Below are 23,020 nucleotides of genomic sequence, written 5' to 3' on the forward strand. Positions count from 1 at the left end.
TTATGCAGCAAGACCTATAGAAAGCATTGCAGGCTGTACCTCCAACCCTCCTCGGTGGTAGCATCATTCAACAGGAAGCTGCTCCCAAGCTAGACTAATACTAGAGAAGAAGAAATATTCTTCCTCTGTCCTCCTTATCTGTCTCTCTCTACTAATATTTCCTTATTGCTCGCTACATCTGATTGGGAAAGAGGTCAGGATCCTGAATGGAATGTTGTTACTTGACAATTTCCTCTCTTGAACTGACCACTCTCCCAGTCAACCCTACCTGAGATACCGTCTTCAGATGCCTCTGCAATGGCTGCCTTGCTACTCCATGTGTATAGTTAATACAGTCACTGTTAAGCGTTTGCATTTATCCATTAACCATCTGGTGTTTCAATACAGACGTTGAAGTGTTCATCTGGTGCAAGGGCAGAAGAGAAGTGGTCAAGCCCGGGGGTCCTGTGAGACCTATCTGAACTACCTTCAGTATTTACAGGAAGAGAGGTACAGCCCAAATGTCTCATTGTGGAAGAGGTCAGTCCCAGAAAGGAAATCCATTAGATGACAAATTTGTGATACTGTTCCTCAGCTCAACAGATCTGGACAGGTCATTGCAAGCAGAGGAGCACAAGGTGGGAATCCATCAAGGAAGCAATCCTAGTAACTGTTCCATTTGGGGGAATCCCAGTGAGCTCCAATCTTGGACGGCCAAACAGCTGCCTCTGCTGAGACTCTTTAAACTCCAACTTGGTGGAACTTGCAGTCGCATGTGGGAGAGAGCCGGGGTGGGAGCATGGCATGCCGAACTTTCCTCCTGGTTTTCTTTTCTCAGCCACTAGCATGCCTTTTGCACTGGTGCATGGTGGGAAAGTGCTCCATCCACAGGGCCAGACGGAAGCAACTGGGCATATTTCCTTTGACAAATGACCCTGGCCCACTGCCTTCTATGCAAGACGCTGCCCCCAATTGCATAGACATTACAAGATGGGGATATACGACGTTCCAGCCATGGGTTATGTGACATTTTGAAACAGTGCCTGGGACCCAGAAAGGGAAGAAACTACAGAGTCCATGGAACACTGTTGGTTCCTCTGTGTCACAGAGGTATGTGCCACCACATCTCAAATAACCCATTGCTTCAGCGCCGTATATCTGATTTATGCCACTTGCACACAGCCCTGGGACTTGTGGAACAACTGTATTTTGGAGGGGCGGGCAGGGTGGGTTCAGACTAGGAAGTGAATGCCAAGACTGCAGGGAAAAGTAGAACTAGCCAGCAGCAGCAGCAGAGAGCTGGAGAGATGAGTGGTTTAAGCTGGCATTCCTGGGTCTGTGTGCGGAGTGATATAAATCCTCATCAGGACGGACACTTGTGTATGATTTGCCTTGATTAACGGGTTTCCTGTTCTTTTCCTGTTTGTCCATTTGTTTTTTCTCTCCTGTTTCCCGTATTATTATTTTGTTTGTTTGTTTTTGCTCTCTGGGAATGCCTCTTCTCCTCTCCTCTCTCTCTCTCTCTCTCTGCATCTTCCTTCCTCTCCTCTTCCCCACCCTCTCTTACTCCTCCTCCCCATCTTTCCCATCCACCCCTTCCTCCTCCATGAGCAGTGGCCGCATCCATTACACTGAGATGTATGAAATGCTGACTCTCATGTCACCACCGCTAGGCCTCGGCAAGAGATGTCCCTCCAAAGTGGCCTATAAGGTAGACCAACCCTTCCTTCCTTCCTTCTGGGCTAGCACTGAGCAGGGAGTGGGAGGGGGAACTGTTGAATACTCAGGAAGCTCCAGCCTGGTTTGATTTAATCAGAAATCACATGCCCCATAAGGAGAGGTACTGTCCACTCTGACCGAGCTCTGTTTTGGGTACGACACACCCACCAGGACACCCAGGGATGTAGCATTCCTATTATGGGAAAGGATGGAAATCTGGCTCTGTATAAGAATGGGAAGTAGAAGGATAACACAGCCCCTTTGCAGTTGGGACAATTGGACAGCCCCCCCGCCCCCAGGTGGGATTGATAGGGGTTCTCTAGAACTAGGCTTCCTCCAAGTGGTGGAGGAAACTCCAGGATGGCCCATCCCTACATGACCCTGAACCATACTGCTCCCAGCCCAGCTCACTTGGAAAGGTTGAAATGAGAAGATGGTAGGCCATGAGGGTTCCTCATGTAGGCCTGGACAGGCAGTGATCACAGTGTGCCAGCCTGGCACTAGTTCCCCAGGGAGAGCTCATGCAATTTGGAAAGAGAACACTCCATGCTGAGGTTGAGCTGGTGAGAGTACCATCCCTTTGCCCGCTGGGGCTTTTTACCTTTGGGCACTAGAGTGACTGTCTTTAACTGACCCTTTGATTGCTCTGCTGTTGCAGTGCCCTGTGCTCCTGCCTCTGGGGAAGCACTCTAGAACCTGCTGGCCAGCTGCATGGGATGTGGGAGGAAGCTGTGAATGGGTCAGGAGCTGTGCAATGTTGAGCTCTGGGCAGACTGGCCCAGAAAGGTATTCAGAGTGAGATACCCTGTTGCAATATTGGAGACAAAACTCAAAGAGAATTATGAGGGAGACTCCAAGATCCGGGGCTGGGATACTCTGTTCGAAAGCAACTGGAGGATCTCCCCAGAACTTGGCTTCCAGACTTCCCCTACTGAATGCTGACAGTGTCTGTGGTGTTCTAGCTAGCAACAGCTTCTGCACCCACATATTCCTGTGTAGCTGCTCACACTTGCACAAGCACTCTCACTTGCTCCCGCGTACACCCCTGCTAGTGTTGTGACTGGGTGAGAACCTTTGTGCCCAGGAGAACTGCTGTGCATGATGCAGCAGGACGTACTAAGGACGGGACGGGTGTGGGTAGGTGTGGGAGAGGGAAATCCTGATGTATACACAGAGCAAAATATACTCTCTGGAAAGTGGATCTGGCCATTTGAGTTTGTCCCCCTCTGGGTGAAGGGAGCATGGCCTGACCTCTCCTGCCTTGGTCGCCTTCCTCTCTCTCCCTGGCTGCCCTCTCTCTATCTCCCCATTGGATAAGATGGATCCTATGCATGTGTGATCATATGCCGGCAACTGTCATCTCTGAAAGACTCAAAAAGGGGGCGCCAGGATGTTGCATACTAGGCAAGCCAGCCAATCAGAAGTGCCCAGGGTTTAGGGGTGTCCCCAGGGGATGGGGCAGAAGCTGGATTTCAAAGCTGCTCTGAAGCAGGAGATAGAGCAATCCCGCAGGGCTGTCTCCCCATTGGTAATTTCCAGAGCTGAATCCCTGAGTTTTCAGGAGTCCTTTCCGAAAGCACAGGGAACACCCTCTCACTCCCCAGGCAGGGGGCTGCTCTTGGGCTGTAGCATAGGGTCCTGACAGGCATAGGAAGGCAGTGAGCCGGAATACTGGGGAAGGGGGATGGAAGGAGCTGGAATGGGAGGGAGGGGCCGATCCTTGCCCTTCTTTTTTGGCTGTGCTGTTTTACACGCTCTCTTGCTTTTTCCCCTCCTGCCTGCTCAATGTGTTTTTCGATATTGTTTGTCGTCTGCTGTTTTATCTCTTTCTTGCGCAGAGGCTGGTGCTGATGAACATGCCTGTGGCCGAGGACATGACGGTCCATTTCACCTCTACCTTGATGGCTCTGATCCGTACGGCGCTGGACATCAAAATCGCTAAAGGTGAGGGTGGGGAGCAGCAGCACAAGGATTCAGGAGCGGTCGGTGCAGACGGCGGGACGGGTGGTGGAGCTGACTTATTACATTGGCAAGGGGCAGGAGCCGTTCATTCAGTCCTATTTGCTTACTCTGGCAGGCTGAATAGTATGTGCTGCCATCACGGGGACGTGAAGGGCAAAGTGTGGGATCATTGCTCTTGGGTCAGATGCGGGGATGGAGGAAATTGCTAGTAAGAGAGAGCGAGAGAGAAATCAACCCCAGTCTGCGGCTGGCTCTCTAACCTTTCCAGTCTGAAACTATCTTCGGCTCCGGAAGGAGCTGCTTTCCTCATAAGTACTGACACTGCCCTCTTCCATGATGGGCAGCTTTCCACTTAAAGCTGCGGTGCTCAGAAAACAGGAACATATCTCCTGGCTGTGACAGCCAGAGGGAGAGATGTAGGAGAAGAGTTCCCATCCTCCCAGCAGAAGAGAATCACAAAAACCGACCCCAAGCATCTTATGTTCTCTGGTGACCTCTTTTGCCCAAAGGGCAGAAAGCAGCACTCATAGGAGCCTGTGGAAGTCACATCCTGTGCTCAGCAGCCTGTGGGACTTTGAAAGGTGCGGGAGAGTGGGTGGAGCCCTGGAGGGAGACCCTTAGAAAGGAAAATATTTAAAAATAACCCTTACGAGGATGTGGAAATTACTTCACTCCAATACACTGCCCATTCTTGGCCCATAACAAGAGACAAGTGGAAAGTCCAATGAACAGGGCATGGTACTGGGTGTCTCGAGGGCCAGGCGTAAGAGACCAAAAGCCATCCCCATTTCACAACTGTCAGGTGGCCTGTGTGAACGTGAACTGGAGTGGTGCTGTCAGCCACCGGCCCAGTGGAGAAGTATCCATATCACCAGCAAATCTGGCATGAACTGGCACCATTCTTGACAGCCTCAGCTGAGAGGCCACGGTCTGAATGGGTCTGGGGGGTGAATTAGCCTCTCATCCCAGAGGTGGCTGCACCAGGTGAGATCTGAAGCCTGTGGGTAAGGCCATATAGGGGAGCTTGCAGTGGCTCTGCCTGGGTTACCCCTGTTCTCCCGGGCTGTCAATACTTTCACCAGCACTTAGTTTAAAGGAAGAGACAGTGGGGTAGCAGCAGGTGTGTGGGGGATGGAGGAAGGGAGATCTGCACTGGGTGAGAGGCTTTTCTATGAATGAGATTTCCCTTCTAGCACTTTATGCCATTGGATGTTCCCATTCAGAGTTGCCACTTGTTGGTAGTGGCTCTTTCTCCCAATTATGGCTGCATGGTGCCATATCATTTAAAAGCAAATCCATCTTAACTTTGAAGATGAAAAAGATTGTGTTCAGCTATGCCCAGGGCATGGAGCTGGACTCATAGGGTCTGTCTACACTGCAGTTGGACACCAGCAGCTGGCTCCTGCCAGCTGACTCGGGCTCGGGGTAAGGGGCTCTTTAACTGCTGTGTAGACATTTGGGTTTGGGCTGTAGCCCGAGCTCTGGGAGCCTCACACTTCACAGGGTCCTAGAGCCCAGGCTGCAGCCTGAGCCCGAATGTTTACACCACAATTAAACAGCTCCTTAGCCCGAGTCCCATGAGCCTGAGTCAACTGGCACAGGCTGGCCATGAGTTTTTAATGGCAGTAGCAGTCAAAAAAGCTAACAGAATGTTAGGAACCATTAGAAGAGGGATAGATTAGGGGTCCCCAATGCGGTGCCTGCAGGTGCCATGGCGCCCGCCGGTGACGCCTCTGGATGACGCCGCTTGTCGGCGGCATTTCGGCAGATGCTCGTCCGCCGCCATGGTCCTCCGTGGCTCGTCGTCTGGCGCCCGCCAGACAAAAAAGGTTGGGGACCACTGGGATAGATAATAAGACAGAAAATATAATGCCACTATATAAATTCATGGTATGCCCACATCTTGAATACTGCATGCAGTTCTGGTCATCCCATCTCAAAAAAGATACATTAGAATTGGAAAAGGTACAGAGAAGGGCAACAAAAATGATAAAGGGTATGGAACAGCTTCCATGTGAAGAGAGATTAAAAAGACTGGGGCTGTCCAGCTTGAAAAGGAGACGACTCAGTGGGGATATAAGAGTCTACAAAATCATGAATGGTGTGGAGAAAATGAATAAGGAAGTGTTATTTACTCCTTCATATAACAAAAGAACCAGGGGTCACCCAATGAAATTAATAGGCAGCAGGTTTAAAACAAAAGGAAGTACTCCTTCCCACAACGCATGGTCAACCTGTGGAACTCGTTGCCAGGGGATGTTGTGAAGACCAAAAGTATAACTGGGTTCAAAAAAGAATTAGATTGGTTCATGGAGGATAGGTCTATCAATGGCTATTAGCCAGGATGGTCAGGGACACAACCTCAAGCTCTGGGTGGCCCTAGCTTCTGATTGCGAGAAGCTAGAGTGGACAATAGGGTGAATCACTCAATGACTGCCTGTTCTGTTCATTCCCTCTGAAGCATCTGGCATTGGTCACTGTCAGCAGACAGGACACTGGGCTAGATGGACCATTGGTCTGACCCAGTATGGCCATTCTTATGATCAGTGTAGACATACCCATAAAGACCTCCCTGCAGTCTGTCCCATCGGTAGTCTGTGTGGACCCATTCTGTCTCTGTGTTCCAGGCGGTGCAGACTGGCAGCAGTTGGATTCGGAGCTGCAAAAGGAGATTCTGGCCATCTGGCCTCACCTGTCCCAGAAGATGCTGGACGTACTAGTGCCCCTGCCAAAAAGTGAGTCTCCTCCTTCTGCATCATTGCTGCCAACTTCTCACAATGCCAAGGTGGGGGAGGCATCTCCAGCAAGAGGAACAGAAACATGGCAATAGCGGCTCGTTGCTTAAGGAGAAGCCCAGAGGAGATTTTCTCTAACACAAGCAAAATTTCTTCTTGCTCCACCCCAATACCCTGGACCCGCTTGAAAAATAAATAGCATGCAGTGATCTTCTCAGATCAAACCCCTTTGATCAGGGGGATCCTCTGACCCACGTGTGTGGGGGGGGGATTGTTTGTTCCCCCTTTCTTTTGATGGTGTTACAGCAACTGTGTGATGAGGCTGCGTATCTCCAATGTTTTATTACTGTGATTCTAAGCTGTCCACCTCCAGACTGTCCTAAATCTGGAGGGATTTCCACCCACAGTACTTGGTCTTTTAATTCCATTTCTTCTAGAGCACTGAACAGAGTTTGTCTTTTAAGGCTCAGGAGAGTAAGATAGGTATCGTGAGATCGCAAAGGATGGGCAATAAAGTCTTCAGACCTTCCCTCCTATTGATTCTGCTAACATAAAAGTATTCCTCTTATGCTTGCAGCTTCTGACCTGACGGTGGGCAAAATATATGCAGCCATGATGATCATGGACTACTATAAGCAGAGCAAAGCAAAGAAGCAGAAACAGCAGCTGGAGGAACAGGTGAGATCAACCACTGCAAGAGTTGGCTGGTGCTTTTTGGCTGTGGGGAAAGCGGAGAGCTCACGACGCCTTCAGAGCGAGGATTCTGTATCAATGTGGCCTTTAGACAAGATACTGACCACACACAGATTCTCGACGTGGCTGGCACAGCACTAAGATAGTGACCATCTGAAGATTTAAGGGATGGGTGAGTGAAGGAGACGACGGGTAAAAGAAGAGGTGGGTGATTTAAAGCAAATGTATTCATAGCAGTGTAGAGTTTATACTAGACAGATAGAAAGCAGTCCAGAAGATGGATTCAGAAAGGGGGAGCATTGTCATGCTTTTAACCTTCTGTACAAGGGATTTCTTTTTTTATGCAGCAGAAATGTTTTGCACTTTAAACGGACTCAGACTGTTTATTTTTTATTACAGAAAAATGCCCCTATGTTCCAGCGCATGGAGCCCTCATCTCTGCCTCCAGAGATCCTTTCTAATGCCAAAGCTTTGCCTTACCTCCAGCAGGACACCCTTTCAGGCCTGTAAGTATAGCCCTTAATACCTGTAGCATATCTGCTCTGGTGTTTCTGTTCCTACAGACATTCTTTTATTTCCTGAACGACTGGCACTGAAGGTGCAGATAGGGGTAGTAGGCAGAGCCCAAGGGAAAAGGAAATCCTGGCAGTTATCAGAAACATCTCGATCATTGTAGGACGAATGCAGAAGTATGAGCTTCTGGTGTGTTTTTATTAGTGTTACCAAAGGACCACAAAGAGCTGCATTTCAGCCTATGGACAGCATCAGCATATATCCAGCCACATAGACGTAGAACTGTGAGAATAACTGTTTTTTCGGTTCGTTGGCAGTTCCAAAAAACTGGAAAAATATTTCCATTCGCGCACCAAACCTGAAATGTCTCGGACTGTTCAATGAATTGAAAAAGTTGGGAAACTTTTCAAATGTTTCATTTTGGATCTTTTTAATAAGAGCAAAGGAAATGAAGGTCTAGAGCAGGGGTCTGCAAACGGGGGAGTCACAAAATGGTTACATGGGGGTCGCGAGCTGTCAACTCCATTGGGCTGACAGCCCCAAGCCCTCGTTAAATTAAATTAACCCCCCCATTTTTATCTTTAAGGGGGGGTCACACTCAGAGACTTGCTGTGTGAAAGGGGTCACCAATACAAAAAGTTTGAAAACCACTGGTCTAGAGTCACAGAAAAGGAGGAGGAAGAGCCCCCAATACACCCAATATCCTCGTGGTGGCAATGCAACCACCAGGCACGTGCATGTCACTTTAGTAATGCCATTCCCATAATCGCAGGCATCCCTGGGGAAGCCGCCGCTGTACCGCTGCACCACCATTAGCTGCAAAAGAATTGGACTACTTCACAGAGAAACAAAATGTCCAATCTAGGAACAGTAAAACTCTTGTGATTGTCAGCCAAGTATGACCGCCAGGTGGAGGCTCATTTTGGAACTGTCACTGAGCTCCCACATTGCAGGTGGCACAACGGCTGTCCCTTTTCAGTGAAGTGCCGGCTGTCAGGACAGTACTCAGCAATGCCAGGTTGAAGTTTGTATGGGAGATGAGAAGTTGTTCATTTCAATTCACAGCGTACCCACCAGAGGAGCATCTCTTGCCAGGAGAACTTTGAGAATGCAATGCTGAGTGAAATGAGGTCACCTTTTTCTCTTTAAGAGGTTTAAGTCAGAGAGGCCGTCAGTGATCGCAGCATGAAGATTTGTTCTCTCTCTCTGAAGTTGGAATGTCTTTGCAGGAGCAGCCGGAGTGGGTACCCATCGCTGAGTCCACTCTCTCCTCAAGAGATATTCCAACTGGCTTGTATGGATTCGACACATGGGCAGTTCCAGGAGCAGCAATCTCTGGTAAACCAATGTCCTGCCTGTAATGTACTTTGTTTATGGTCTCAGCACCACTGCCCTGCTCTGTTTCCAAAAGGTAGTTCCAATTTTATTGCCCCATTCTGCGGGCGTGGGCAGTCCCATGCACGTGCACACTGCTCAAAAATCTTCTTGGGTCCAGTGGTTCTCAACCTGTTTCCATTGTGGGCTACATATGCAGCCCACAACGAGTTATGTGGGCCGCATCCAATACTACCTGTATGGCCCTGAGGATGTCACATGGGCTGCAGCTCTGTGCTGATTGGACTGCAAGCAGCCCGCGGGCCACAGGTTGAGAACCACTGGTCCAAGCAATAATACCAACTCTCTTGCTACTTCTTTTCTCCATCCCCCTCCCACTTCCCTACCCCTACCCTGATTTTGGGAAGCAAATTCTCTGACAGCATCCTCCTGCTTGGCAGTGGGAAGTGTGGATCTCTTGTCACTGACACTGTAAGGTCACGATATGCCAGCTTCTGCCAATAGGGGATCAATAGCAGGAGCAAAAGAGGAAGAACACTGATCTCTTAACTATCTTTTGGAACCCACTGTAACAAATTAAGATATATTCCTATCCACGGGCCTGATCCAAAGCCCACTGCAGTTAATGAGAGTATTTCCATTCATTGACTTCAAGTGGGGTTTGGGTCCGGTCCTAAAATAGGTCACACCAGGATGGCCCTACATAAAAGGAATATGGAAACCCATTTCACTCTAGATCCTTCTCTAGAATTGCTTTTAACATGGTTTTAACCTTTGAGTCCTTCCATTGTAAAGCAGGTGGGCTTCAGATGGCTCTTCACGCATGCAGCACTCTAAGGGCCCTGCTTCATCCCCCATGTATAGTGCGTGGGCTCCTGTGGCTACGTGACAAGTGGTCCAGTAGTCTTTTGGGAGAACGAGAGAGCCCGTGTTTGTATGGCTGCACTGAGCACGCGCGAGCTTTCTGAGCGCATCCTGGTGTGTTTCAGATCATGCACAGGACTGGTTTGTAGGGATTGTGGAGATGCAAAATGTACCCACACCACATATTGAGAGGTGGACCCAGACGGCCAGCTGGTGTAAATCAGCAGGACTCCATTGGAGCTATGCCAGTTTACAGCAGCTGAAAATCTGGCCCGACATGTTTATCAGAGCTACTAAGGATGCCATGTGCCTGGTGCTGTTTAACTATGTTTCTAAAGAATGTCTGAGCAGCCCAGTGATCCTCCTCTCTCTGTTTCCGGGCCCAGGACACGAGTGCACAGGAAATATCACAGCTTGGGAGGTGCTCTAAGACTTTGTGATGCTGTAGTACAATGGATTGATATAATGCAGTAAACTATCCTTTTCTTCACAGGTCGATTCCTTTTATTAAATACTCATTTCAGTGGGTTACCCTGTGCTGAACGATGGTATCGGCTGCTTTGGGATTCGTGTTCATCTTGTTGTCAGTGCTGGTGTCCATTATCAAAACTGAACTGTTGAACTGTGTCACACAAACGTGAACATACACATATGCCCACATTCCAGTCAGCAGCACTAGTGTCTGTGTATGTGTATATATGTACACGTGTGTGCATTGGGCACCACCCTTACACTTGTTGGACTGCAGTGTTGTATCACTGTACATTTCCAGTCTGATCTGTATGCTTCTCAGAGTTTGTAGCACTATCTCTGTGAATTCTGTATCACACACACGGCACCTCTCCATACAATTCAGCCCTTCAGCCAAAAATGGAAACTTCCCGGTCAACCTTTCATGGAGACTGCTGGCTATGAAGGAGGGGGTCTCTGAATTCATCCCTTCTATTGTCACTTCCTAGTGATGACCCACATCTATCTGATGTCACTTCCTGGCAACCCAAAATAATAGCACTTGCTTCCGTTTTTCCTCTTTGACCAAAACAAAAGAGATTTTTAAAGTCGGAAATTAACCAAAATATACAAATATGACATTGAGCCCTTTCTGATTCATTTAACTTGGACATGACTGGAAAAACCTTTTAGAAAATCAAAACAGAGAAGATTCTGCAAGCTTAAAAAAAGGAAATAAAAGAAAACTAAGCAGTAGAAGGGTAGATATTCCAGGGACCTAGAAAAATCAGTCTTGGTTTTCCTTCTCTCATTGCTAAAATAAAAAAGTAGTGAAGTTTGCCTAGGTGTCAGCCAGGGCAGGAACCTGTGAGCTGGGTCTCTGTAATGGAGCCTGAGACTGAAACTGCTATTAATACTGAATCCAGCCATTCTCAGTGTTTGGCCAACCAAAAAACTGCACTCTGTTCCTGAGATTTGAAAGAGGCAGGTTCCCCTCCTGTCAAGCGGTTCCCAGTCCAACAGGAGCACAGACATTGGCAGGAGAGGAGTGGTGACCTAATCAAACAAAATCCCACGAGCTTGGCTGTGTGTTTATTTCCAGGAGCCAGAGGTTAGAGAGTTTCAAAGCGTGCAGCCCTCTAACCGTGGCAACTATCTCCCCGTGGACACTCAGGAGCGCGCTGTATCTGGGAGGGCCTCCTCCATGCCACGCCTGACTGTGGATCCCCAGGTAACACAAGCGAAACCATAGCCGGACAAGCAGAAGTGGAAGTACATGGCTGTAGCTATCTGATATGAAAATAGAGCCCATATTTTTCCCTGTGAGATGTTTAGTGCTGCACTGCCAGGCCCTACTGCGGTGTGCTAGGTATTGCTAGTGCTTTTCCAGCGGGTCTCTATCTGGATGGCACTGGGAAACAGTCTATCTTAGGGGATGACATGGCCCTATTCCTACTGTACCTGAGCACCCCCCAGTCTGTACCGCAGTTATCCTAACAACACCCCTGGGAGGCAGGGTGATGCTATTATCCCCATTGTACAGATGATGAACTGAGGCACAGAGAGACTTGCCCAAGGTCACACAGGAAGCCTGTGGTAGACCAGGGAATGGAACCCGGGTCTCCCAAGATAGAACCCAAACCACTGGACCATCCTTCTGCTCCCCCTAGCCTACCCGCATTGTCGTTCAGCAGGACTGGTTCATTGGTGTTTCATTCAACATGCAACATTTTCAAAGTATCCCTCCCCACCTGAGAAATATTTGTACTGACAATTACCCAACTTCTGCTTTCCTTCTTCTGCCGTTGTCCTGATACACATGCACACCTGTCTGGCCCTGGGCAGTCTGTTCTGATCAGTCTGGGCCATGCTCCATCTTTTCGTTTGTCTGCCTGGTTTTTCTGTCTGTTTGTCTCGTATTCTGTTTTGACCGAGACATGAAAGCTTTTCTTGGGTTGTTTTCATAACCCTTTGGCATGGAGTATCAGGACCTCATATTTCTTCAGTAGCGGGGACAGTATTAACAGGCCCTTCCATGCCAAAGGGGGTGGGATGCAATGTTCCTAGTATTCTCCTTGGGTTAAATCCACATTGCTTGTCTACAGTGGCCCTTTGGGGAGTGGGGAGATAAGGAGAACTGTTCTGTGCTGATGCTACTGAGTGAACTGGTAATTTGGCACCTGGTAATGGATGTCTTTGTTGTATCTTTCCCAAATACTGCCTGCCCGACCATCCCCAAATAGGCTGAGACAGTCCAAATGGACGCAGAAGCTGCTCTACCATCAGGCACAGAGGGGACTGACTACCTCTGGGAGGAGTGGCTGAACACAGTGTGGGGATGGGAGGCAACATGGCAACAGCACCGAGGGACTGGAGGGAAATGGAAGGAAATAGCTTTGTTTCAAAGGGAAAAATGCACGAGAAGCAAGGGGAGGCGGCAGGAAGCAAGTCAGAAAGAAGGCACAAGAAGAGATAGGGAGAGAAATACAAGGAGAGGGGATTGGGTGGGAGAGAGAAGGGAAGGAAAAGCATGGATCCAAAGATGGAGAAGGGAAAAGCAGATGAGGTAAGGCAAGAAAAAATACAAGCAGGGGCAACTGATGGGCAGCAAAGAACAAGAGAAGACAAGAGTGGAGAGAGGGAAGAAAACAAGGGATGGATTACAGGAGGGGAAGGAAATGGTGAAAGGAGGGGAAGCATGGAAACTGTAAAGGATCCTTCAAGATGAGAGAGAAGAGGGAATGGGGAGGAATAAGGTGGCAGAAGGGAAGGAGGGATGGAAGAGAAATGGTGTAAGGGGGTGAAGGATACGGAGAGTGAGTAAAGTTAGAAGGGCAGGTAGTCGGCTATGAGAGCAACAAGAGAGAGTGAGGGCAGATGGGGAAGGGGCAGGAGATGAAGGACAGGATGGTGGGCTGGTGAGAAGGGGCAGGCCCAGGAGAAGTACATGGAAATATGGCAGTAGTTACGCAAATACATTGAAAAGGAGAGAGACATGGGAGCGAATAAGCCAATAGGAGCTTTCCTTTCTCTTCCCTTTTGAATTTCCTTTGCTGTTCCTTTTTCTGTGCTGATTGACACCAGGTGAGAATCTGGCCCCAGCTTTCTAATTCAGTGATAGATGCTGGAGCAGCTCTGGAGCCTTTGCTGTTAAATTTCCTGCACTCCCTCCTGGAAAGTGTCTGAGCAGGAGAGACTGTACTAGTCTTTCTCTGATATTAGACACCTTGACTTCGGAGTGGTCTATCTGCCTCCCCCTGCCGCTGCTGCTGACTTCCATTAATCATCCCATGGGGTGCATTTCCAGGTGGTTACAGACACGAGCTCTATGAGACGATCATTCTCCACCATCCGGGACAAGCGTCCTAACAGTTCCTGGCTGGATGAGTTCTCCATGGAGCGAAGCAGTGAAAACACGTACAAGTCGCGCCGGCGCAGTTACCACTCCTCGCTGCAGCTGTCTGCTCGCCGCCTGAATGCAGACTCAGGTGAGAGGGGTTCTTTCCCAGAATACAAGTAATTCGGGCGAGTAATTCACTACTTTCTGCAGTCGGAGCTTCAGTAATACTGTTGGGTATGGCAGAGTCGTGGGGCACTCCGCCCAAAGACAATGGTAAAGAACTAGAAGTCCAATCCAATCCAGCTTTATCATCATGCATTGCTCTTCTCATGCAAGATGTGCCCTAGGACAGTATACAGGATTAAATTATACATTCGGAGAGTTCCACAAGGAGCAAGGAGGGGAGGGAGCTGCTAAGAAACATGGGCAAGGGAGACATATATTTTTATGAAATCTGAAAATAGATGGAGAGTCCATGAGCCAGAGAGATGCAGGAGCTGCAAAGAGGAAGGCTACCTTGTACCAGATGTGGAGATGACAGAAAAGCGGCGGGGGCTGGACAAGTAGAGGGGGCAGCGGGCAGGCCAGGGAAGAATAGTGTTCTATAAGAGTTACACCCGCAGTCCAAGAGTTGTCAAAACAAGGTGCCAGAACAGCTGCAGCAGGACATCTGGTGTCCCATGTTTGGGTCTTGGCCTGGAGTCCCTCCCACTGCGGTCCAGCATTCCTCCAGCTGGGGTGGGCCACAAAACATCTCAGACTCAGGTCCCTATGATTGGGCTACCAACCAGACCCTTGCTCCAGTGTCCATCTGGCTCAGCTCTACTCGTTGTGGGGTGTTCTTCCTCTAACCCTGAAGGAGGCCACCCCCATCCTGTTTTCCTGTTGCTCCTTCACACCGTCAGCAGCATGTACAGGAGTTGTGCTGAGCCACCAGCCCTCTTCTACAGCAGCAGTGCCATCCGTCCCCTGTCCCAGGCAGCATCAGGATTGGCAGTGGTATAAGTTTGCCATCCCTGCCTTACATGAGTGGCTGCAGATCCTCAACTCTGGCTCCCACTATAGGTGCAAAGGATTCACTGCAGCATCAGTTGAGTTTGGTGCCACTGGCTTTCTGATTGGCAAGTGCTGTTTAGGTGAAGGAGAAGAGGGGTCTATGCAGGGATGGGCCAAAACAAAATGGCAAAATCGTTTGGTGTATATCCATGAGCTGCCCCAAGAGGGAGTGAGAAGTAGAGAGAAATCAGGTCTGTAAGCTAAGCTGGAGTCAGTCCGTAGAAGACTTGAGAAACCAGGTGTGAACTGGATCCTGATGTGACCGGGGAGTCAGTGGAACTGTACGGAGACAGGGCTGCAGCATTCTGCGCCTCCTGCAGTCTGGTGAGATGGGGCTTGACAAAGCCATGGAGAAGAGAGTTGCCATGGCTCATGTATGGATGAGAATTTCAGCTGAAAGTGAGGCAGCGGCTTGCATTGGCATCGTTGCGGAGCTGGTGATGGGCAGGTTTACAGGCATGGGAGATGTGGGAGGAGAAGGAAAGTTCAGATGCTAAGATGGAGTGGAGGCAAATGGGAGGTCTGTGCCAAGAAGGCGGGAGGTAGAGTTGTGTTTGAGGATGGCCAGGTGTTCCCCTGAAAGAAGCTGTGACAGAGTCCTGGGGTTTACTTGGTTCAGACAAGTCGAAAGTACATGGGATGGGGCTCACAATCCACTGACAGTTCCATCCGGCTGAAAGTGGTGCTGCAGGGAAGCATAAAGGTGGAGATAAGTTGACTGAGAAGGAGAAGTCACAGAACAGCAACAGGCTGAGAATTGAGCCTTCTGGGGCTCAGTCAAGGTGGTGTCTTGACACAGGAGGAGTCACCACCAGAGACAGAGAGGAAAGAGCCTAATAAAACGAGAGCAGAGCCATTGTAGGAGGGAGCTGTACAGTTCAGAAGGTGCTGCAGGAGGAGAAAGTGGTCCATGGTGTCAGAGGATGCACTGAGGCTCTGGAGAAGGAGGAAGGAGAAAGACTTTGTCAGCCCCAAGGAAAGAGGTCATTAACTATCCAAAGGGGAGCAATTTCCATGCTATGACCAGAGCCACTGCAGACTGAAGGAAATCACAACGGCTGTCACAAGCACTTTGCTTAGGGGGAAGAGGAGGGTGTAAGAAGATACTAGGCAGTAGAGATACACTCTTCCTTTGATGAGGCAGAGGGAGCTCTTACAGGATCCTAGGCATGGGGACAGCCCCTCACCTGCCTGGCCTAGAGGAAGTGTTGGGTTAGCAGGATGGAGAGAGTATGAGGGAGAGGGAGCTCTGGACATTAGAGTTAAGACGACAGCACCCTCCTAGCGTGGTTGTGATCTCTGGACCCCCACTTTGAACAAATTGCAGCAGCTGTCCCACTGGGGAGCCTTACAGTTTGACTTTGTCCTCCCCAGGCCACAGATCTGAGACACATCGCTCGGGCGGAAGAGAACGAGGGCGATCCAAAGAACGCAAGCACCTGCTGTCCCCGGACATCTCCCGCTGCAACTCGGAGGAGAGGAGTCCGCAGGCAGATGGCGAGTCTCCTGTCCGGCGCCCGTCCAGGTCACCCAGCGAGGGCAGGTCACAGACGCCAAACAGGCAGGTAGGGATGAAACCAGCAGCCCAAACACCATTGTTCCAGGCAGAGATCCTGGGGCAGGAATGGAGGCACGCAATCATTCCCCCCAAAAATCTGGAAAAACACTGAGATCCCTGCACTCCTATCTCTGGGGTTAGGCAGCCATTGGTCAATTATTCTGTATATTACGGTAGTGCTGAAAAGCCCTACCTGCCACTGGAGCCCCATTGTGCTGGGTGCTGTGCAAACACATAACGAGAGACAGACTCTGCCTCCAAGAGCTTCCAAACTAATTAGACAGGACAGACAATCGGTGGGAGGGGAAACATGGGCACAGACAGGTGACGTGACCTAGGTCACAGAGCCTGGAACAGGATGCCTGAGTCCCCGTTCAGGGCTCTATCCACTAGACCACACTGGGTGTTGTTGTGTTATCCTAGTGCCGTTGTGAAACCACAGTGCCTCTTCTGTAAATCTAGCAGGGAACTGGTGGTGGTGATGTTAATAGTACCAGGTCCTATGCCAAGTGCCATCAGTTAGAAAGCTTATTGCAGTGCTACCAGTAGCTGAGGAACAGTCACCATCCCTCCATATGGCTCTTTGCCAGAGGAGCCCCAGCCACATTCAACCCACCCCTGTTTAAGTCTAAGGGATTTTTGCCTTTTCTTCCATATCATCTGCCCACCCCCCAAAAAAAAGACACAGGCCCAACTTCTCCACAGCTTTGCCCCTTGTCCAATCATTTACACCCATGATACGTGGGTGTGAAATGGTACCATTCTTCTTGGTAGTATTTGACACCCCTTTTGCACTAGTGCAAACAGCTGCCCAAACAACACGGCAGGGGAGAATCAGGCCTGTTCATGTGAACAGTTTCTTTGTCAGTGTGTTTGAGAACACCATTAATTACCACTGACACCATGTGGGGTTGCAGACATCCGTCCCTGGCCTTGCCGGTGCACTTTTGTGATGCAACAAGTGTAGGACTGTGAATGCACAAATGGATGATTGTGATACACGCCATTGTGAGATCACTGAAGGAAAGTGGGAGCAGCTGAGGCAGTTTCCACCTCCGTTTACTCTGTTCCGATCTCCTGAGGCCGTCTTCACTAGGAGCTGGTCTATGCTGAAGAGCTACATCGGCATAGCTATGTCTGTAAGGGGTGTGAAAAATTCTCACCCCTCAAAGACATAGTCAAGCCGACCCAATGCCTGGTGTAGACAGCGCTAGGTCGACAGAAGAATTCTTCCATCAGCCTAGCTACCGCCTCTCAGGGAGGTGGATTAGCTACACCGATGGGAGAACCCCTCCCGTCTCTGTAGTGATTGGCTACACTGAAGCACTACAGCGATGCAGCTGCAGTGGTTTGATGTAGACATAGCCATTGTGTTCTTAGCTCGAGTTAGCTATGGGTGTGTCTACACTACAGGGGCACTGCTGCAGCGCTGCTACTGTAGTGTAGATGCTTCCCTGCATCACCAGAATTCTTCCATCGACCTAGCGGTGTCTACAGTGGGTTTAGGTTGATCTAACTCCATTGCATAGGGAGTGACATTTTTCACAGCCCTGAGTAATGTAGTGAGGAATTTTAGATGTAGCCCAGGTGTAACTCAAGGTAAAATCCTCGTGAAGACAAAGCAGATTGGAGTATTCATAGGAGTTCGTAGGTTGAGTTCAAGACCAGGCTCCCCCGTGGCTAACTGGAGTTAAGAAGACACCTCATCTCCTAGGGAAGACGCAGCCATGGAGAGATTGCTTTTCATCAGGGGCTTCTGAAGGCGCAGGATGCAGCTTTTGACCAAACCATCCCATCCCAGCTGTACTGTACACGTGTTTGTCTCCTTCCATTTTGCAGGGCACGGGCTCCCTGAGTGAAAGCTCCATCCCCTCTATATCTGACACCAGCACCCCGAGACGAGGTCGCCGGCAACTCCCTCCGGTCCCCCCGAAGCCACGGCCGCTCCTTTCTTATGCCTCCATGATGCGGCACCCCGGTGACACCTCCCCACAACCCGATGAGAGCGAGGGGGGGTCCCCTCTATTCTCCCAGGCGCTGGAGACGAATGACACCTGCCTGACCGAGTCTTCCAGCTCTCCGCAGGGAAAGCAGAGCCGGCACTCCACCCCCCAGCGCTACATCTCGGAGCCATACCTGGCCCTGCATGACGACTCCCATGCCTCAGACTGCGGCGAGGAGGAGACGCTCACCTTTGAGGCTGCTGTCGCAACCAGCCTTGGCCGCTCCAACACCATCGGGTCAGCCCCTCCTTTGCGGCATGGCTGGCAGATGCCCAACGGGCACTACAGGAGAAGGAGGAGAGGGGCGGCGCAGGGGGTGATGTGTGGGGCTAGCATCGACGTGCTAAGTGATACGGAAGAAGATGACAAGTGCTAGAGGCCGCTCCCTCCCTCTGTTGCATGCTCTTCGCCACGCGTGGGAATGAAACGAACCCAAAATCAAATGCAGGAGAAATAAAATCTTTGTGCAAAAAAAATTTGAACCCGCTGACCCCTCCCCCCCTTTTTTCTGCACAAAGAAGCATTTGATTTGCTTGCACGCCTCTGGTCCAGTAAGGCTCAGGCACCAGTGGGATGAGTGTGGAAACCATGGAAATGCCCCTCCCAAGCAAAACAGGACTTTATGCCTATGGGAAACCAGGGGGTGGATCCGCTGCCAAGCAAAACTCAGCAGAAAGCAGCCAGGACCCTGAGATTTATTTGTATTTGCCTTGGTCCCTTGAAGCTTGGCAAAAGATCCCAGCAGGCGGCTTTGGGCATGTTTCATTTTTCCCTTGGGAAGTCGGAGTGGGAGGATCGAGGCAGATGCGGGGCCCTTCCAGAGAAACGGACACCATCACTGGGGTTCTCTTGTGCTGCCCGTGGCTTTTGGTTTGCTTCCCAGATGCATTAGTGACAAAACTGCCAGGAGGAAGGTGGGGTGGGGGCAGGCGGTGGCCCTGGGGCCCAGCGGACAGCCAGCCGCTGCTGTGCATGGTGGGAGGGGATGGGTTCAGGTGAAACCAAAACAAAACGGCTTGTACCATGGGGAGATTGTGGGAGGAGGGGCTGGGGGCAATGCTGCTGAACGTAACCACCTTGCTCGTACATATATTATTTATATACTGAGAACTATAGGTGTGTGTGTGTGTATATATACGGTATGTGTGTGTATATATATTTATATGCTGTATATATAAAGATATACACATGCAGGTATTTGTTTTAGTCAACTGGTGCACGCTATCTCCAGGGCCACCTTTCTCCCGCAGGACCTCTAGCCAGCAGGTGAACACTTTCTGTTGACTTACAATGCCAGGTATGGTATTTTTCCTACCCTTGGTCTTGTTCTGTTGGACAAATGAGGCTGGGTCAGGCCCCTCTTTCCCCCTGCCTGGAAGGCGGCAGACCTGTTCTTTGAAATGCAAAATACAGATTTAAAACAAAAGGAAACACCTCCCGGGAGATATTAACATGGGTGGCGGTATTATTGCTGGGCTGTAATTTTTGCATGTGGTTGAGCACCAGCTAGACTGAGGATCTGAGCGTGTGCCAAAGAAGTTACCACTTCCCAGTTTACACTTAGCCCAGCGAGGAACTCAAATAGGTGTCCATGGGACTATGAAAATCTAGAGAAGGGAGTGGGAATCTCTCTTTACACCAATACCTCCCCACTCCCTCTCGTGTGTGTGGCTGGCCTGGCACCATACTCTCTTCCTTGCGGCTCAGGTGCCTCTGCATTTCACTGATGCACGGACAGAGTGTGCACTAGGGGTCTGATTCAAAGCTTACTAAAGTCGGTGGAAGTGTTCCCACAAATATCAGTGGGCTTTGGATCAGGTCCTGATTGATGCCCCTTTGTACTGGCTGAGCGTGAAAGTGTTGTGCACTAGCAAACTGCTTTGGCAAACATGAGCAGATTTTTCCCTAATGAGCCACCCTAGTGCCAATTGAGCAGGGCTAGGTGATGCAGATAAGTACATAAATCTCTGCCCAGCCCAGTCCTAACCCAAGAGACCCAGAGGAAATGCATCCACCCTCTCGAACAATGAAACTGAAGGACTGAGCACAGTACGTTTCAAAACCAGACTAATTGGTTTAGAGAGGGGATGGAAGGTGCAGATGGAAAGCATGGCTATTGGGGGTGAACCCTTCTCCCCTCCCCGTTCCCCAAGCAGCTTCATCGCTGCATGGAGGGACACTTAGGCATATTAGCCTTTCAAGATCTCCTGCAGAGGCAGTGCTACAGACTGAATCCAGTCTCCACGTCCCTACTGGAAAAAATGTGGGCAGCATCCTTTATTTCCCAAGTTCAGGTGCAGGAACTGGACATGGATTGCATCACCACAGCCATTAGAACCCCTCCTGGGCTTGACAAGCTCTCTCTGACCTGGAATGGAGGAGGGTTTTGATCTGACCGAGGAGACCGGGGTTGAGATTTTCAAAGCCGACTGGAGGATTTAGCTTCTCATCTGTTCTCAATTTGCCATGAGCTGTGTGACCCCAGTCAGTTTCCAAAATCTTAACCTTCCTGCCTCATGGCCTGCTACCTACTCTTCCACCTGCAAATTACGGGCACTCTGGAGCAGTTCCAGGCAGAATGTTCTCCCCCAATTCACAAACAGATTGGCACCGTCAATGTGCCTTCAATCTTGTATGGATTGAAGAAGGTTTGTTTGAGAAGCTTTAAAATATACATATGAAGTACCTGATGGGACAGTGTCATGCAAGCAGGGTTTTATTAGCATTGGCTTGAGAAGGTTACGTTACTCAGGGGTGAATTGTCAGCTCAACCCAAGCCAAGGACCTCTTCAACCTTTCCATTACACCAACGTGCTGTATTATGCCATGCAGTGTACAGGAAAAATCCATTTGGAGCAAGTTTTAGACAGGTGTATTGGGACTGTTTATTGTATCCCTTCACCTGTTAGCCAGGTGCAACAGGACCTAAAATGAGCTTTATTAACCATAAAAACGTCATGGCTGCAAGACCCAGTATCTCGTCACCTTCCAGAGCTAGGAGCAGCATGCTGTGTATCTCGCTGAGAATCTCCCCTCGCCAATGGGATAAGGAGCCATGGGGGTTAGGCACCCACATCTCACTGGAAGGTCAGTGAACATTGGGCACCTAACTCCCATTTGGGCCTTTAACAAATCTCCCCTTAAAGCTCCCATTTCTAGCACTTCAGCATTATGTAGTATTTGGCCATTGAGCTGTCCCTGCATCAGGAATGATGATCGCCCGTGAAGGGGCCTCTGCCCAGTCTAATTATGATGGGGAGAAATTCCACATTTGGGGACCAGAAGAAACAATTCTGTGGCAGGTTGATTTGGGGAGCTGCTCAGGGTTTTCGGCTGTTAGAAGTCATCCTGGTGTGAGGACAGATTAGTGGACAGAGTGCAAGCAAGGGGAATGAAGGAGCAAGATCAATGCAGTTTATTGCATGGTTATGCCATTTTTCTCCCATGGCTCTGCCACCTATCCCATAGCTCTGCAATTCTGCATATGCATAGCACCTCAGTCTGTGGGAGAAGGACGGGGGAGTGCGTTTATTCTATATGACATGGCTTTCTTGTAAACAGGACTGATTTTCCCTCGGAAGGTGTGTTTTTAGGCACGTGCTCTGTCTTCTCTCTCTCAGCGATAATCTTCAAGTGAAGCACATATGTAATCAGCCGTGTGTGCTGTCCCCAATGTGCAGTACCTGGCACAAGTCCTTTAGAGGACCCAAAGAACAGATTTAGCAAATCAACCATTTCTTCTCCCATTCAGTGGCCTTTATGCAGAAATTGAGGTAGGAGGCTGATTTTCACTTCCGGTTTTAGGCTGTTCAGGCCTTGGTTCAGCAATCCATCCCTCTCCAGCAAAGCATGGGAGCACATGCTTAACTACGCTGAATTAGGATGGATTTAAGCATGTGCTTAGATGCTATACTGAACTGGGACCCGAATGCACGAAGGATATGCGAGTGCAGACCAAAAGCTTACCCGGCAGGCAGGACTGGATTGGAATGGATTTGTCTGCAGTTAGTTTTTGGCTGGCCTGGTCTGCTTGAAAATTGAAATTTTCCTTTCCTAAAGTCCAGCTATGCCACAAAATAAATCCAGTCTGAGAGGGGAGAGCTGGCTGCCCACGCTTCCAGTGTTCCCAGGATGGCTTGGCCCCTCCCTTCCACATACACGTGCAAATGGAAGGGAACAAACCAGCAATCAGCAGCTGGCAACAATAATATAATGGTGTGGGTATTATTATATAGCAGCTTTTGTCTTAAGGTACCTGTACAGATAAATGGGCTAAAATCCTCCTCCTGCTGAGAGTGGTGAGGTGGAGGGTGCAAGCGGATTCAGCATAAGCGGTGCTGGGGGACTCCGGGATTGTCTGGCTGTAGGAAGAGGGTTGAGCAGTGTATGGATGAGTAAGCCTGCCTGCAGTACTGCAGTGCAGCATATTCGGGACAAGTGTGCTTATCTGTAGAGTTCATGAAGTTGAGTCATCTGGGACAACTTCCTAATACAGGAACTGTACTATTTAAAATACAGCATGTGGCTAAATTCCAGCTCCAGTTGTAACTGCTCTGTAATTCTGTTCTGCCAGCCTGAATTCCCCCTGCGGTTTCAAATGTGTGTTCTCTGCTGTGCTCACTGTGGCAGAGGGATGCTAGTGTAGGGTAGCTGTTTTGTTTCCACCCCAGAGGTGGTTGCATTTCAGTAGGGTGAGGAGTGATCTTTGTACATACAGGGCCAAAGCCTGGTTCCTTTGAAGTCAGTGGGAGTTTTGCCATTCATTTCAGCAGGACTAGATTTTGGCTTGGGGGCTGTATAAATGCTTTGGGAC

The 23,020-nt window shown here is 49.7% G+C and overlaps 1 protein-coding gene across 3 annotated transcripts in view; it reads left to right on the plus strand.

Moving 5' to 3' along the window:
• The window catches only part of CACNA1E (calcium voltage-gated channel subunit alpha1 E), a 211,045-nt gene extending 192,462 nt beyond the window's left edge, over positions 1 to 18,583 (plus strand). For 2 of the 3 annotated variants that reach the window (XM_026656080.1, XM_026656081.1), the window contains 9 exons: positions 1,594 to 1,690; positions 3,537 to 3,642; positions 6,288 to 6,395; positions 6,973 to 7,073; positions 7,488 to 7,594; positions 8,831 to 8,939; positions 13,558 to 13,738; positions 16,021 to 16,211; positions 18,044 to 18,583. In XM_026656080.1, the coding sequence (XP_026511865.1) occupies positions 1,594 to 1,690; positions 3,537 to 3,642; positions 6,288 to 6,395; positions 6,973 to 7,073; positions 7,488 to 7,594; positions 8,831 to 8,939; positions 13,558 to 13,738; positions 16,021 to 16,211; positions 18,044 to 18,583 (1,540 nt within the window). Of the gene's footprint in view, positions 1 to 1,593; positions 1,691 to 3,536; positions 3,643 to 6,287; positions 6,396 to 6,972; positions 7,074 to 7,487; positions 7,595 to 8,830; positions 8,940 to 11,352; positions 11,482 to 13,557; positions 13,739 to 16,020; positions 16,212 to 18,043 lie in introns of all 3 variants that reach the window. The other variant, XM_026656079.1, reaches the window with a different exon arrangement.
• The last annotated feature ends 4,437 nt before the right edge of the window (positions 18,584 to 23,020 follow it).

The sequence above is a fragment of the Terrapene carolina genome, unplaced genomic scaffold, assembly GCF_002925995.2.
Source record: "Terrapene carolina triunguis isolate 2854851 unplaced genomic scaffold, T_m_triunguis-2.0 Scaffold211, whole genome shotgun sequence".
Classification (NCBI taxonomy): Eukaryota; Metazoa; Chordata; order Testudines; family Emydidae; genus Terrapene; species Terrapene triunguis.